Below are 17,246 nucleotides of genomic sequence, written 5' to 3'. Positions count from 1 at the left end.
TTCCTAGATATTTTATTCTTTTTGTTGCAATGGTAAATGGGAGTGTTTTCTTGATTTCATTTTCAGATTTTTCATCATTAGTGTATAGGAATGCCAGAGATTTCTGTGCATTAATTTTGTATTCTGCTACTTTACCAAATTCATTGATTAGCTCTAGTAGTTTTCTGGTAGCATCTTCAGTATTCTCTATGTATAGTATCATGTCATCTGCAAACAGTGACAGCTTTACTTCTTCTTTTCCAATTTGGATTCCTTTTATTTCCTTTTCTTCTCTGATTGCTGTGGCTAAAACTTCCAAAACTAAGTTGAATAAGAGTGGTGAGAGTGGGCAGCCTTGTCTTGTTCCTGATCTTAGTGGAAATGATTTCAGTTTTTCACCATTGAGGACGATGTTGGCTGTGGGTTTGTCATATATGGCCTTTATTATGTTGAGGAAAGTTCCCTCTATGCCTACTTTCTGCAGGGTTTTTATCATAAATGGGTGTTGAATTTTGTCGAAAGCTTTCTCTGCATCTATTGAGATGATCATATGGTTTTTCTCCTTCAACTTGTTAATATGGTGTATCACATTGATTGATTTGCATATATTGAAGAATCCTTGCATTCCTGGGATAAACCCCACTTGATCATGGTGTATGATCCTTTTAATGTGCTGTTGGATTCTGTTTGCTAGTATTTTGTTGAGGATTTTTGCATCTATGTTCATCAGTGATATTGGCCTGTTGTTTTCTTTCTTTGTGACATCCTTGCCTGGTTTTGGTATCAAGGTGATGGTGGCCTCATAGAATGAGTTTGGGAGTGTTCCTTCCTCTGAAATTGTTTGGAAGAGTTTGAGAAGGATGGGTGTTAGCTCTTCTCTAAATGTTTGATAGAATTCGCCTGTGAAGCCATCTGGTCCTGGACTTTTGTTTGTTGGAAGATTTTTAATCACAGTTTCAATTTCAGTGCTTGTGATTGGTCTGTTCATATTTTCTATTTCTTCCTGATTCAGTCTTGGCAGGTTGTGCATTTCTAAGAATTTGTCCATTTCTTCCAGGTTGTCCATTTTATTGGCATAGAGTTGCTTGTAGTAATCTCTCATGATCTTTTGTATTTCTGCAGTGTCAGTTGTTACTTCTCCTTTTTCATTTCTAATTCTATTGATTCATTGAATCTTTATAACAACCATGTGAATAAGCAAGTTCCATGTTACAGGTGAGGAAACAGGTTTAGGCTGGTTAAGTGGTTCACTCAAGGTTACTCGGCTAAAACACAGCACAGCCAGGATTCAAAGCCAGCTCTTATCTGTATCCACTTCTGCTTCCATTACTTCACCTGCACACCTCTCAGGACTGGCACTGTGTGCTTTTACCCAAGACTGAGTATCTGGTGGGCCAGGTGTTGCATGAGACCCTGGGTTGCAAAGCATGAATATTTGCACATACAAAAAGTACAGCTAGGAAACCATCTTCAGCCTCTTTAGACAGCTCACCTCAAGGTTCACCCAATGCTAGGTTCTATGATCCCACTCTCACTTGCATCAATTTCAACACTTTTCCTTTAGTGTGAGAATAAATCAGACCTCTGATTTCTAAATGTATGACACAGTCATAGTCAGGGTTGTACATTACAAAGTGAAGAAAGAAACGGTCTTTAACCTTAAACGCATGATGAAATCTATTTCTTGTTGATGGAAATTTGCCCTGACTCATTTAAACGATGTTGACAGTTTTACTTGAGCCTCATGTAGACTGAGTATATGCACATATTAAAGTATCACACCACTATGCAATTATTTATTTACCTACTTGACCGTGGACAGAAAGGGCAAAAACTAATATATTCATCCCTATATTCCCTGTTCCTAGTCCAAGGCATGGCATCTTTTAGACCTGAAATCAATGCCAGCTGAATGATGAATCAGAATACCTTGAGTTTGATGAGCAGACATATTTGCAGGCAAAGATGTTAAAAGTAACGGATGAAGATTTTCCTGAGGTTTCTTCCCAACCAAATAAGGTGTTGAAATCATGGTACCTAATTCCTAGAGGAATTCAAGAAGAAATCTCAACATTCCTGCTAACATTCTGGAATCCTGAAGGTGGATGTTAATTACCTTCCCAGGAAACCAGAACTGAGGCAAACGGTGGAAGTCAGCACCACACTTCACAACCAGATCCTGCCATTTTTTCAATGAAAGATGTGTCTGTAAGGGCAACCGGAATACCTATTTTAATCTTGTTTTGAAAATGCTAATGTTTCTCACATTAGAAATTAGATTCTTCATTCTTTGAAAGCATCACAAAAGGCACTCGGAATTATAGTGTCAGCAGGACTAAATTTCTCCGTGCTTATTTAAAATAACTCTCCTGTTTTATTCGATAAGAATTACTAATATGTGAACACACCAGAATTTCAACAAGGATACGGCTCCATCCCCCAAAGGAAATGCAGGCAATGGCCTGGTTTCATGGTGCTTTTGAGACCTCTATAGTCCTGCACACATTAAGAGTTCAAAAAGCGTAGCCATGGTGAGATACGAGGCACTGAATCAACATATTTACAAACACTTTAAATTCACGTTTTTTTTCCTGAATGACTTTCCTAAATGAAAAATTAATGAGGGGGAAAAAACACCACAGAATTACCATGACCCTGAGGCCACAAGACTTCCTTTACTTAAGAACCACTGGAAAAAAAAACAAACACAGAAACATTTGTGAACCACAAGTTCCAGTATTTTCTTCACTTCAGAATGAGACAATGTACAGCAGTTGCTGTCAATGCCCCTCTCACCCCTCCTCAACACCTTCTCCCAGCACCTGCCAAAGGTGGCCTTCTGCAAACAAATACCTTTGGCAAACACCCCCATTTTTGTCTAAGGGATTTCTCTGAGAGGTAATACCCCTGGGATCAGCCCTGACCCAATGATGGATGGAGTCTGAGGATAATTCTGCACTGTTCTACATTACATTACAGGGGTCCCTCGGGGGACCAGTGTTAATTAACCCCCATGGTGACCTGCTTGATGATAAATGCACCCTTACGGTCTGCATTCTCTTTCGTGTCTTACTTCCCCACTTGCTCCAAGTTTACTTATTTTTCCAATTTTTCTCAGAATCACCTCCTAAATCATGCATTCTCGGTAGCACTGGGTATTGCCTCCAAGGGGGCAAAGTTGGTTCTTGGAGGGTGGGGTTGGGAAAACAATCTTACTCTTTTTATATACGGAGCCCAGACATAAATACAGTACATAAAGGATACACAGTATATCTGTGGTATTAAAACATCATGGGTGGGAGCAATCAGGGAAAAAAGTGTCTAAAAGGACTCCTCATAGGGAAGATATTACAAACCAGATTGCATGACTGTGCATTAAATAAACCACTTGTACCGAGCGCCTTGCCTCAGGGAGCTTCTGGAGGGACACAAAGTAAGATGCAGTGGTAGCCTCCCCTGAGTACATCATGAATTCATTCATTAAATCCTTTCAATGTAGGGCAGGGAATATTAGGGCCATTTATCAGATGAAACACTGGGGCTCTTACAAGTACAATGACCTGTTGGAGACAACAGAGCAAACTAGTCCAGGACTCAGGGTGAGAGCTTGGGCCTCCTAGGGGCTGGGCTCTCAGCCACACCTTAGAAAAAACATTAAGAGCGCTTAGCCCAACGTGGCACAGGGAAATAACTCTATAAATATCAGTGACTGTTATTAATGAAAACAGATCAGGTTTCCATGAATGGGCCAGATGATGGTGCTGCCCCACAGGTGACAGATAAAATGGATAAACACATTAGTTATCACTGATATGCTGGTTTTGAATGCCCCAACTTAATGTTGGACTCAAGGGAGATCAGAGAACATTTTATATGACTCTTGGTAGAGGGCTGGATTTGGGGGGTAGGGTGGAGAAAAGAGGGTCAAGTCACAAAGAATTTCAACAGGAAGAGAAACCCTCCTTGGCAAGAGGCCAACTGGGGCCTGTGGATGGATGCCTGTATAGTCTGCACTTGGCTTTACTCTTTCTTCTGCTTATTTGATCCAGATCCTGAGACAAGGCTACTCAGAAAAGTCATGCTATTGGTAAGACTGCTCCGTTGGTACACAGCCATTGGAAGACCATGAGGGAAAGCTGATGTGGCTGAATGGAAGCCAGCCTTGGAAGAAGAAGATCTGAGTTCAAGTCCTCCCTTTGCCATCAAAGTGACCTTAGGCAAGTTTCTCACTGCCCTGGGCCTCAGTTACCTCTTCTCTACAGTTCTAATGGTCTCTGATTTTTGTACTTTGCCAAGTGCCTCTCTCCAGGTTCGTAAATCCCCTGAACTGCTGTTTAGCTTGATTAGACTTGCTGGTGCCTAAGGTTTCATTTTCTGGACTGGCCTCACTAGGTGGAGAAACATCTGAAACTGATATACGTGGGGTGAGATAAAGCCGAAGCTGGGGTTCTAGGAACGGGCAGGAGTAGGGAGATCCATAGTGTGATAGGGCTGAGTGATTGTCCATTAGTACAGATGGCCTGGACCGGATGAACATATTCCCTCGGCTCAATATTTTCAAGTCATGTTGGATAATATTTCACCCCATCCCCTACAAAAGACATCCATAAAGGTAGAGATGGACTTGAACTGCTATGGCAGGTTTACAAAAAATCTAATGGCAAAGAAACTCCATGGACAGGCTCCTCAGATACAACATTGGCTTAGTTAGAAAAAACAGATTTGGCGAATTTGTAAGAAGGGCCCTGCTGTAACAGCCATTTGGCTAATACTTCTAAAGCAAGTGTCCTGGCAGCACTGCCCAAGAGGGAATATAATAAACTATAAAATGATGTCAAAATGTCGGTTATTATTGATAGCTTGGTTTTATATGCCCCAACTCAGCTGTTATACTCTTACAGGGTCCAAAGGATTTTACGTCTCTTGAAGGAGGGGAGGATGAAGAAGAGGAAAAGGCGATCCTGAGGAAACCCTGAGGTCTTCAGCATGGACAGAAGCCCACCTCAAGAGGAAGCCAAGCAGAGCCTACATACAGGATGCCCCGTGAGCCAACTGCAGAAGTATTTACTCCTGTTCTTCATAAACTACACGCAAGAAGCAATCTTGTTCCCGAGTTATAACCCAATTTGTTCTTTTTTTTTTTTTTTTTTTTTGCGATACGTGGGCTTCTCACTGCTGTGGCCTCTCCCGCTGCGGAGCACAGGCTCCGGACGCGCAGGCTCAGCGGCCATGGCTCACGGGCCCAGCCGCTCCGCGGCACGTGGGATCTTCCCGGACCGGGCCACGAACCCGCGTCCCCTGCATCGGCAGGCAGACTCCCAACCACTGCGCCACCAGGGAATCCCCCAATTTGTTCTCTTAAGAAAACATTTCAAACAAAATCCTCTATCCCTTCTGTGGCAGGATGAAAAGTCCCATCCAACAAGGGTACAACTGGATGGGATCGGATTTGCAGCTTATGATGCCTGCCAAACTAGAGGTGACCTGACACCTCGGTATTGACTGCAGTCTTGTCATCTTTGACTGTTGTCTTGTCATCTCCAAACCTCTTTCTCTTCATTCTCCTAAAAGGCGATCAACCTAGGGAAGCCAACATCCCTGTAGCACATGTACTAAGGCACACCGTTAATGGGTTCCCGATTAAAATACCCGGTGAGGTTCAGGTGATGCAACACAGACAGAAACGTGGCAAATCTGTCGCTGGGCAACTGCCCAAACCCAAAACCCAACTGTGGGACCTGTCTGCTCCTCATACAGCTTTCGGAAGATGTTACCTCAGAATGCCGCTCCCTGTGTACTTTCCAAAGCGCTTCCTCACACGCTGCCTCATTGGATTCTTCATCAATCCTACACGGTAAGTATTTGCAGACTGTGAGACAAGGCAAGGGTCTGAATCACACGTCTTCAAACCACTTACCCAATGCATTTCTGACAAACTCACAGCCATCCCCAGCCATCCCACACCAGAACCACGTATCACAGTGTCTAAAATGGCTTTTAGTCAATCCAGCTTTGGAGACCTTTCCCAGGCTTCCCTTCATACTGCTCTGTGGTCCAAAGATGCACCAAATCTTGTTTTTATTAATGTCAAAACTTCGAAACCCAAGCCAAAAAGAGAAAGAGAGCAGGACCTTGATTCTCTGGAAAAGACCGTAGGGGCACACTTGATTTAGGAACCTTTTAAACATTGATGGAATCTTTTTAAATGAATACAGACGAAAGGGGGAACCTCCAGATGGTGCAAGAATAATAATTCAGTGTTGTGAATTATTAGTCCTCCCAGTAGGAGGGGGAGATGAGTCGTCAATGGGACCATCAGTAAATCCCTCCATCTTCTCCCCACTGCTTACACCTCCTTTGCAGAAATCTCCCTTAACAAAGGAGACAACAGTGCCTTCCCCATTCTGCATGCCTGCCTTCCTCATTTGCATGCTATTACTGCATTTGCTAGGCTATTTACATTTAGTCGCTTCCAGTCTCCACTTCCATAGGGAAAGAATTAGGTATGGCTCATCTCCCTCAACGTCCTGGCACGATGAAGCTTGGCATTTGAGTCAGTAACGTGTGGCCTTGAAATGAATGACCTTAGCATGCTAAACTGCACCTTTCTCCTGGATGTTTCCCATCACCTGGACAAAGCACAGGGAACTATACTCAATATCTTGTAATAACCTATAAGGGAGAAGAAACTGAAAAGGAATATATATATATATATATATATATATGTATATATGTATAACCAAATCACTTTGTTGTACATCTGAAACTAACACAACATTGTAAATCAACTATAGTCAATAAATTTTTTTTACTTAAAAAAAAAACCCAAGGTGGAGAGGAAATTTGAGGCACGGTCTATACAGAATCCGTGAATCTAAGAAAGCCCGTTCAGCTCAGCCAACGGTTTTCAGGCCTGGCTTCATATTAGAATCACTTAACAATGATGCCTGGACCCCACAGAGCAATGGTATCAGTTTCTGGGGTGAGGCCTTCATCTGTATTCATGTATGTGCTCTGTGCTGTTTATGTGTGTTTGGTCTTCTTCTTCTTTTTTTTTTTAAGTATTTTTAACTTTTTATTTAAAAATGTTTTTAATTAGAAGGGTAATATAATCCACACATACATAAGCCTTCCCTAGATTTTCCAAGTGTTAATATTTTTGTCATGTTTTCTTCCTTCTCCCACTTCCCCTGTGTATGTACTGTGTACACATACACACACACTTACAGAGTCTGTATGTGTGCTGAACCACTTGAAAGTAAGTTGCAGATATCATGACACGTCACCACTAAATATTACAGCACGCATCTCTTAAAAAAAAAAAAGAACCTTCATCTGCATAACTGAAATGCAATTATCATACTTAAGAAATTAAATTTGGATATATATTGTCATCTCATATGGAATCCCTGTTCAAATTTTCTTAATTGTCCCTATAATATCTTTTATTGTTATTTATTTTTTAAACTCAGGATCCAATCAAGAATCATGAATTGCATTGGTTTGTTTGTGTTTTTTCCAGCTTTACTGACATATAATTGACATATAACATTGCATAAGTTTAAGGTACATGATGTGGTGATTAAATATGCATATATATTATAAGGTTCATAAACACATCCAACACCTCATATAGTTGACTTTTCTTTTTTGGTGAGAATTTTTAGGATTTGCTCTCTTAGCAACTTTCAATTATACAACAGAGTTATTTTTAACTATAGTCACCATGCTGTACATTAGATCCCCAGAACCTATTCATCTTATAACTGGAAGTTTGTACCCCCTGACCATCTTCATTCATTTCCTGCACTCCCCAACCCCTGGCAACCACCAATCTGATCTCTGGTCCTGAGTTCAATTTTTTTAGATTCCTGTATAAGTGAGATAATATAGTACTGTGTCTCTCTGACTTATTTCTCTTAGCATAATGCCCTCAAGGTTCATCCATGTTGTTGCAAATAGCATGATTTGCTTCTTTTCTATGGCTGGAAAATATTCCATTATATATATATATATATATATATATATATATATATATATATACCACATTTTCTTTATCCATTCATCCAACAATGGACACTCAGGCTGTTTCCAAATCTAGTCTATTGTAAATAATACAGCAATGGCCATGGGACTGCAAATAGCTCTTTAAGATAGTGATTTCGTCTCCTTTGGATATATATCCAGAACTGGGATTACTGGACCATATGGTAGTTCTATTTTTAATTTTTTGAGGGACCTCCGTACTGTTTTCCCACAGTGGCTGCACCAATTTATATTCCCACCAACAGTGCATAAGGGATCCTTTTTCTTCACATCCTTGCCAACACTTGTTATTTCTTGTCTTTTTGACGATACCATCCTGACAGGTGTGAGGTGGTATCTCATTGTGGTTTTACTTTGCATTTCCCTGATGATTAGTGATGCTGAGCACCTTTTCATGTGCCTGTTGGCCATTTGTATATCTTCTTGGAAAAATATCTATTCAGATCCTTTGCCCATTTTTTAATCAGATTATTTGCTTTCTTGTTACTGAGTTGTATGAATTCTTTATATATTTTGGATATTAACCCCTCATCAAATACATGGGTGCAAATATTTTCTCCCCTACCATAGTTGCCTTTTCATATGATTGATCACTTCTTTTGTGGTGCAGAAGTTTGATGCAGTCCCGCTTGTCCATTCTCAAGTATTGCACTTGGTTGTCATGTGCCTTTAGCTTCCTTTAACTGAAACAGTTATCCTCATCTTTGTTTGTTTTCATGACATGCACCCTTTGAAAGAGACCACGCCAGATATCTTGCAGGATGTCCCACCATTTGACTTTGACTTTGTTATTTCTTCATGATTAGATTCAGGTCATTTTAGGCACGACTGCAGGTATGTTGTAAATTTCCACTGAACTATTCAGGAGGAAGGTAGGGTCAGTTCGCCTCATTATACAGAAGCTGGATGGCTTTGGTTCAGGTGGAGTCTGCCAGATTTCTCTTAAGGTGCCTTCTTGCCTTTGTGATTCACATGTGTATCAAAGTCTGAGAAGCCTTACTCCAAGTGTGGTCTGCAGACCAGCAGCACTGGTTTCCCCTGGGAACTTTCCAGAAATTCAGCTCTAAAGTGCCTCACCCTGGAAGGGAGAGCTTCCGTCCCTCCCTGTTACTCTTCTGGTACATTGTCTTCTATAGAGGAGAACCGTGACATGGTGAAGAGAGCACCACCTTGTGGGTGGAGGACTCCTGCATGATCCGAGCTCCACCACCAAAGTAGTTTCAAGAGCCTGGGCAAATCTCAGCATCTGTCATTCATTTATAAAAGAGAGACACTGGGTACCCTCCCTTCTAGCATGAAGGGTCACTTGATTTTAGCCCATTTCCTAGAAAGTGAATACGGGGCACCTGTGGTCATTGTCATTCCCAGCATATAGCCTCACTGCTGTGCAGAGATCTGATGTTGGGGGTTGTTTTTCACCCCTTACCTGAGCTCTTCATTCTGCTTGAACGGCTTGAAAATGTCATAAGAAAGAAGGCCAGGAAGAAGTCAGGAAGTTCATAAAATGAAAAGAAAAATCAAATGAGATTATTAGAAAGGGGAGGGGGCATGGATTTTATGAGGAGGGTACAAGAATAAGGCAGATTACGGTTGAGAGAGGAAGCAAAAATGAAACAATATTTACTGAAGTCTACAACATGCTGGTGGAGGTCATGGAGAGGTTGTGGTGGAGGTCATGGAGAGGTCGTGGTGGAGGTCATGGAGAGGTCATGGAGGAGGTCATGGAGAGGTCGTGATGGAGGTCATGGAGAGGTCGTGGAGGAGGTCATGGAGAGGTCGTGGTGGAGGTCATGGAGAGGTCGTGACCGCTGGCAGACCTGTGAGCTGGCTCCTCATCCCTCCAGTGCTGGGCATGTACTCTGCCCACTGCTCCCACAGTGGGAGCCATTTTCAAGGGTGCAGCCTTGAGTGAGCATATGTTGTTGAGACCACCCGGATAGTGTTACTGAACCCCGTGAAGGCCTCTATAAAAACTTTTAAGATGCTGGCGGTTGGGTGTGGATATCTACCTGTCTTGCTGCCCAAGACAAGCTTCGTATGTAAGTTATCTGCTTCTTCAACCAGCCACCTACTCATCCGGAGTGGCCTGCCTCTTTCTTCGGTCTCTCCTTGCCCTCCATGTACCCGACCAATTTCAGATTTCACCTGGGGAACTCCTGAGGTTGCAAATCAACACAATGCAATGTTTAGGTGTTTAATATCATCACCTTGATTAAATTTCACAACAATCCTGGGGATGTAGGTATTATTATCTCCATATCAGAAATAAACTGAACTCCAGGGAAGTTGAGCAAATTGCTCCAGGTCATAAAGCAAGGAAATAACAAAGCTGGATTAAACCCAGGTCTGACTCCAAAGACCATGCTCTTACCACTGAGAAAACATGACACAATATAGATCACCTCACACCTGTCAGAATGACCATTATTTAAAACAAACAAACAAACAAACCAACAAAAAAACGAGACCGTAAGTGTTGGTGAGGATATAGAGAAACTGCAAGCCTTACACATTGTTGGTGAAAATGCAAAATGGTACAGCTGGAAAACAGCATGGAAGTTCCTCAAAAATTAAAAATAAAACTACCATGTGATCCAGCAATCCCACTTCTGAGTATTTACTCAAAATATTATTACCAGGGGATCAAAGAGCTATGAGCACCTCCATGTTCATTGAGGTACTATTCACATTAGCCAAGAGGTGGAAACAACCTAAATGTTCATCAACAGATGAATGGATAAAGAAAATAGAATACTATTCAGTCTTAAGAAGGAAATTCTGCAGTATGTGACAACATAGATGAACCTTGAGGACATTATGCTAAGTGAAATAAGCCAATCACAGAAAGACAAACATTGCAGGAGTCTACTTATATGAGGCATCTGAGACAGTCAAATTCATAGAGTCAGAGAGTAAAATGGTGGTTCCCCAGGGCTGGAGGGAGGGGAAAGAGGGAGTTACTAACCAACAAGCATAAAGTTTCAGTTAAGCAAGAGGAGAGACCAGCTGTACAACTCTGTGCTACAGTCAACAGTAATGCACTGTACACTTAAATATCTGTTGAGGGTAGATTTCATGTTAAGTGTTCTTACCACAATAAAATAAAAATTATTTTAAAAAGAATGAGAGCCTTTCAAAATCCTTGGTTCGCAATAATGAGAAGGAAACCCACAAAATTGAGGAAGAGAAGGCAAAGAGGAAATTAGTGGGTAAGAAAAAAAGTGAGGATGAACTGAGATGGTTAAGAAGACAAACATCTAGTGGGAAATGAGAAAGAATAAGATACATGGGGGCAGAAAAGGAAGAGAATGGGATGAATGGAGTCAGAGAACAGAATAGCTGAGAGAACTGAATCCAGCAGTCCATCCCTTCCGTAATGAATTACAAGTTGTAGCACTGAGATGCAGTTCAAGGGATTCCTTACACCTGGGCTGGGAAGTTGACCAGATGGTCAAACTCTGCGATTTCTGCTAATACTAATGTTATTATTAGATGATATTGAATATTATTAAGATATTATTAGAGGGAGGGGATATATGTATACATAGAGCTGATTCATTTCGTTGTACCACAGAAACTAACACAACATTATAAAGCAACTATGCCCCAATAAAAAAAAAGAGATTATTAGAATACATGTTCTATTGGGGCAGAGATTAGACTGTTATGTTTTGCTTGATTTTGTTTACTGCTATAATGCCAATGTCTAGAAGAGTGCCAGGCACAGCGAAGGCATTTCTATTGACTAACATTAACAACACAGATTTATATCTATTATTGAGCACTTCTTCTATGTAAGGTGCTCTTAGCTCCACAAGAGTCTATATTGATAACATTTTTTAGACTAAGAAACTGAAACTCAGAGATCCAGCAACTTGCCAGAGAACATATGGGCTGTAAGAGGCAAAGCAAGTTTGGGAAATCAAATTTCTCTTACTTCAAAGACATGCTAAGACTCTGCTTTACTAAGGGGTCTCAGTGAAAGGCCAGTGTCTCTCCTCCACCTTGAGGACTGTAGCTCCTTTAGTCAATATGCTAGGTCCACCAGCCAGGCCCTTTATCTTCCAGAGCAGCTGCTGGGTCCTTGCGCCCCACCTCTCAGCCTTGCCTGCCCTATGTTCCAGGGGCCAGTCCACCTGAGAATGCAATCAGTGTGCATCTCTTGTGATCATTTCCCCTTGGTGGGTCAACAGGTGATCAATTGATCATACCCAACTGGCCACGGAGAGGTGTTCAGGGTAGTGGGATGCTTGTATGGTGCCAGTCCAGCAATAATGCCAAGATGAAGCCAGCATCTTCCCACTAACAGGCTAGGAAGTGGGAGTCCCCAGACAGCCTCAGGACAGCCACAGAGGCAGGTGTGTATGACTTTTAAGGAGACCCTATTTCAGAATCAACTAGTAAACACTTCGTGCCTAATACTGGGCTAATTTCATTCATATACACTACTTTCTTTAAGCCTAAAAACCACCCTATGATGGGTGGTTATCATCCTCAACTTACAGATCTTCCCCAACTTGGCTCATGCAAAGTCACAGAGACTGAAGGCAGAGTCCACATGTGAACTTCAAGTCCAGCCCCTTTTCTACAGCATCAGAATCCTTTTCAGCCATGCAGCTAAAGATACAGAGAAGTGATCAGCCTTACTGGGGTCACAGCGTGGTTTCCCACCTCTCCCCTATTGTCCACTGTAAGACTTCTGAGAGCTATTCTCATCATTAACGTTCCGTAATGCTGACTACTTATTATTGTTCTGAGAATAGGAAAACCACGCAGGGCAAAGTCTGGGTGAACCTGAGAGTATGCGTTTACTCATCCATTCAGCAAATGCTTACTGGGTGACTGCCATGAGCCCAGAAGCCTGCTGAGGACTGAGGTGGCTAAGACACAACACAGCCCTTCCTCAAAGTAGTTCTTAGTTCTGCCGGGGAAGATGAGCAAGCAGATCAGTCCAGTGCAAGATCCTATGCTTGGGGATGCTGCCGAGGAGGGGCAATTCTAGCTCAGCTGGAGGGTCGGGGAAAAACCTCCCAGAGGAGGTGACATGAGAACTCGGCCAAGGTGAAAGCAAGGGATGGGCATTTAAGGCAAAGGGAGCAGGGGCGGTGGGCTGGGGGCGGACGGGTGCGGTCTTTGATTCTCACATTTGCTGTATCCTGCCTTTGGGAGAGAAGGAAAAAATCACATCTCATGGGTCCGGTTCATTTTTTTTAAAAAAAGCGTGCACTAGCCTGTGAGCCCAGGGTCAGCCCAAATTCCTGGCCCGCCTTCTGTCTTTAACCACAGCCCAGAATAGGATAATGGCTGCTTTGAAGCACGAATTTCAGTGCTTGCAAAATCCTGAATCATCAATGAAAGGTATGGTTTTGTTCACTTGACAGGACTTCCTCCTCAGCTGGAGGAAGGATGTACAATGCCTCCACTAACGAGGTATGCTTCCATATCAGGAGCTCAAACCCAGCCCAATGGGTTTTCCTGTCTGACACCCAATTAATCAGAATCCCAATACCACCGCCACCCCAGGCCATGTCCCGTTTCCCTAACACTGTGGTTCCCTGGGTTCTGAGCAGCCCCTGCTTCGATTCCAAACTCCATTCCCAGCCATTTGCCAACTGTGAGCTATGAAGGGGAGGCAGAGGCGGGACGAAGAGTCCTCTGTTACCAATAGGGTGAGGGGCATCCAGGGATGCCTGTTAAAATACTCAGAGTCCCGCAATTGTTGGCAGAGGGTCAGAACTGGAATCCGGGCTCAAAAACCAGTGATGACCCACTGCATTCATATGTGAGCTCCAGCTATGGGATCCTGGACGAGCGGTGTTATCTGTTTTAGTTTTCATATCTTCACCTATCAAATGTAGGGAACAACTCCCACATCATAGAATCACGGTGAGAATGAAATGAAATAAATGATTTGCATGTGTGAAAGTGCCTTTCTCCTTCCATAGTTTGAAATTTTCCTGGATCCTCTCTGGGAAACTGAGGCTACATACAGATTTTGGCATTCCCAAACCTGCTTCCAGGTGATGGAATCATTCTAGAGAAGGATAACATTGAGGCCTTACTTATCCCTTCCCCAGACTGGGCAAGACAGGGCTGGAGCGCTGGCTGGGAAAGGTGGGAGGAGAAGAAAGAGGGAGCCCATAAACTCCAGTGAGACCCCAGGTTCGGAAGTCAGCCAACACGTACTGAACACCATTTACGTGCCAAGGGACATGTGAGGCTGTGTATGTTTGTGTGCACTCAAATAATTCGTGTGCCTTTTTTAGTATCGCATATTCCAGTATTATCTTCAGTTCAATTTAACTAAATACAGCACTAGAGACAGAGACGAATATCTTTCAACCCCTTTTTACCACCTGAAGAAAGCAAATGGAAGAGCAACAATTGCTAACCCTCCTGTCCATTCACTAACACCTGCAAGTACACGCAGACATGAATGCCAAAGGCTGGACCGCCCCTCTCCACCCACCCCCCCAAAAAACCCATGTTCCTGGCTGGATGTCTTTAGTTCCTCAGTTTCTGGAAGGCACCCTTTCCAGGCTTCGTAACCTCTCTGATGAAACCTGTTGCCAAGCCTGAGGTCCTGTGCAGACGCCTCCACCTGGCGGCCAAAGCTGGAAAAGCCTTTCCAATCAAGGAAGACTGGCAGGTAGCGTTTAACTCCAAGGCTCCCCGAACTCCTTCCCACCACGTCGGTCATGGGTCAATTGGAGAAGGACCGAGAGGAATATCCATTGCTAAAGGCACAAGAAGGGTCAAGGTCTTGGCCGATTCCCCGCCAAAACCCTGGTAACGGTACAGCCTCCTAAGAAGCAGCCATCAGGATGACTAAGCCACAGACAGGAAGCAAGGGGTACCTGGAAGCGCCCTGCCAGCCCTGAGGTGCGTGCTGCCAGCTGTGATTTCCCCTCCTGGAGAGGAGCCACCACTACCATCTTCGCCCTCTCCCCCAATACAGCAGGATTTTCTAGCCAGAGTGTCAGGAGTAGAAGTTCCACCTTCCTTCCCACCACGCATTTACATCCTGACTAGAAGGGGACGCTTTCCAGGGGGCAAACCTTCAGCCCAGGCCCCTTCACGTTCCCGCTGCCCTTGCCCAGCCAAAGCAAGGGAAACGCAAAGCGGTTCAGGGGATATTCAGACCAAATTATGGAGATGTTTCAGCCAAAATTATCCCTGGCCCCCACCTACTGGCACTGTTAAGCCCTCACCCCTCAGTCTAGGCTTAGAGCCTGAGAATCACAATCAATCTCCCCCCCCAATCCCTCTCTCTCTCATTAACTTCCCTAAAAAGAATCACAAAACATGCATTTTGGCCAGTCCAAGTCCCCAACTGGAGCAAACTACGTTCCTTTCCATACGAGAATGGAGCCTTAAGAAGGTAGCACAAGCAAGCCATCGACACCCGCGCTCATACACACACACACACACACACACACACACACACACACACCACCGTGGGCAGTGTACCACTCCCATCCCCAACTCCAGGATGTATCATTTAAAGTCAGCAGCGACCCCAAGTAGAAGGGACCCACCCCGAGCAGAGTCACAGAGCGCATGGGAAGATCCGCTTTATCCCGTTCGACCTCCTCGTTAATTAGAAAAACCACAGAATTCTTTTAAGCTTGGATACCAACATCCGGAGAAGGTGCCATAACTGCGCACCCGCGCGCACACACACAGGCCAAAGCGATCTCCAAATCAGCTGAGGAGCCACTCTTGGATCTTTCAAGCCCTGGTGTCCAACCCCCAGAGAGTGGTTCACAGACACACACACACCTACACAGCACAGGGCAGGCTGGTCTCCAGTTCGGCGGACGGGCGCCCCTGGACTTTGAAGCCCCAGAGCCGTCCCCAGCTCCAGCCCACCCCCCCACCCCCGAACCCCCAGCCACACGCCGCCTCCGAGGAGCGCCCCGAGCGGCCCGGTACTCACACGAGCGCGTGGTAGAGCAGCGCCCAGCCCCGCGGTCTCTCGAGGGCGTCGTAGATCAAAGTTTGGATGCGTCGGTACTTGGCGTTGTTCCTCTTGACAGGGCGGCTCAGGGGGGTCTTGGCCAGGAGCCCGATGCCCTGCGGGGTCCTCCGCAGCCCCTCGTCGCGGCCGCCGCCCTCCAGCAGCAGGGTCCCGTCTTTGTCAGCTCCGGCCCCGAGCGCCAAGGTGACTTGCTCCACGTCGCCCGGCGCCAGCCCCACTTTCCGCTCCTCGTCACCCGCCGCCGCCGCCGCGTCCCCTCCGGCCGGGTTAGGGGCCCCGCCGCCGCCGCCTCCGCCCCCGCCGCCGCCGCCGCCAGCCGCCCCCGCCGCCCTGCGCGCCTTGAGCCCCATCGGCCTCGCCCCCGCCGGCCGCTTCGCCTTCTCCGCAGCTGCTCCGGGAAGAAGGGGCGCTCGGGGTGCGTGGAAGAGGCGGCGGCGGCGGCGGCGAGCCCGGGAACTCCAATGCCATGATCCGCGCGCCCCTCCCCACCCCCCCCTCCAAAAGCAGGCTAAGGCGGGGCCCCGGGGGGCAAGAGGGAGGGATCACATCCCGCGCGGGTCAGCCGCGGGACACCGGGGGGCACGGGCCGCGGGCTGCGAGGGGCGGGCGAGGGCACGCGAGGCTCGCGCGGAGGCGCTAGGGCGCGCGGCGGCGGGAGCCCGGCACCGGCGCTCCGGGGCGGCGGCGGCGGCGGCGGCACCCGGGCCGGCGAGCCCGAGACAGCATCGCAGTTTATTTACAAGCCGGGTGCCAGCCGCCCTCCCGCCCGCCACACGCGCCGCCGCCGCCGCCTCCTCCCTCCTCCGCGCTCCTACCCGCGCCACCGCCCCCCCCCGTCCCGTCCCGCCCCGCCCCGCCCGCTCGCTCGCTCGCTCCCTCGCTCCCTCGCTCCAGCCTCAGCCTCGCTCCAGCCGCAGCAGCGAGCGGGCAACCGCGCAGAGGCCGGAGCGCACGCCACCTCCCTCCCGCCCGCGCCAGGGTGGGGCCCTATCGTCCCGCCCCTTAGCGGCCGGAGGCCGGGGCGGTGCCTCGCCCCTCCCCGCGGCCCCCGGAGAGCCAGTGCGCGCTGCTGCGGCCGCAGAGCCCGGCTGCCCGCGCACCCATGGGCGTTGGGGCTTACCCCCGGCGCGGCGTGCGGCGCGAAGAGGAGAAGGGGCTGGGGGCGTCGTCTCTCTTCCCGCGTTCGCCTGGGCCCTGCATCTTTACGTTTTCTCGTCACCTCCCAACCCAGCTTCTGGGC

The 17,246-nt window shown here is 46.2% G+C and overlaps 1 protein-coding gene across 2 annotated transcripts in view; it reads right to left on the bottom strand.

The window, feature by feature from the left end:
* Window positions 1–16,356, bottom strand: part of KCNQ3 (potassium voltage-gated channel subfamily Q member 3) — a gene marked incomplete at its 5' end in the record, with an annotated part of 282,422 nt that extends 266,066 nt beyond the window's left edge. For both annotated transcript variants that reach the window (XM_082601312.1, XM_082601313.1), the window contains one exon: window positions 15,965–16,356. In XM_082601312.1, coding sequence (XP_082457438.1) covers window positions 15,965–16,356 — 392 coding nt within the window. The remainder of the gene's footprint in view (window positions 1–15,964) is intronic.
* Window positions 16,357–17,246: the final 890 nt, after the last annotated feature.

The sequence above is a fragment of the Mesoplodon mirus genome (assembly GCF_964341445.2).
Source record: "Mesoplodon mirus genome assembly, chromosome: 16".
Classification (NCBI taxonomy): Eukaryota; Metazoa; Chordata; class Mammalia; order Artiodactyla; family Ziphiidae; genus Mesoplodon; species Mesoplodon mirus.
Note: the sequence above shows the minus strand (reverse complement) of the source record. Positions and strands in the feature narration are given on the sequence as shown.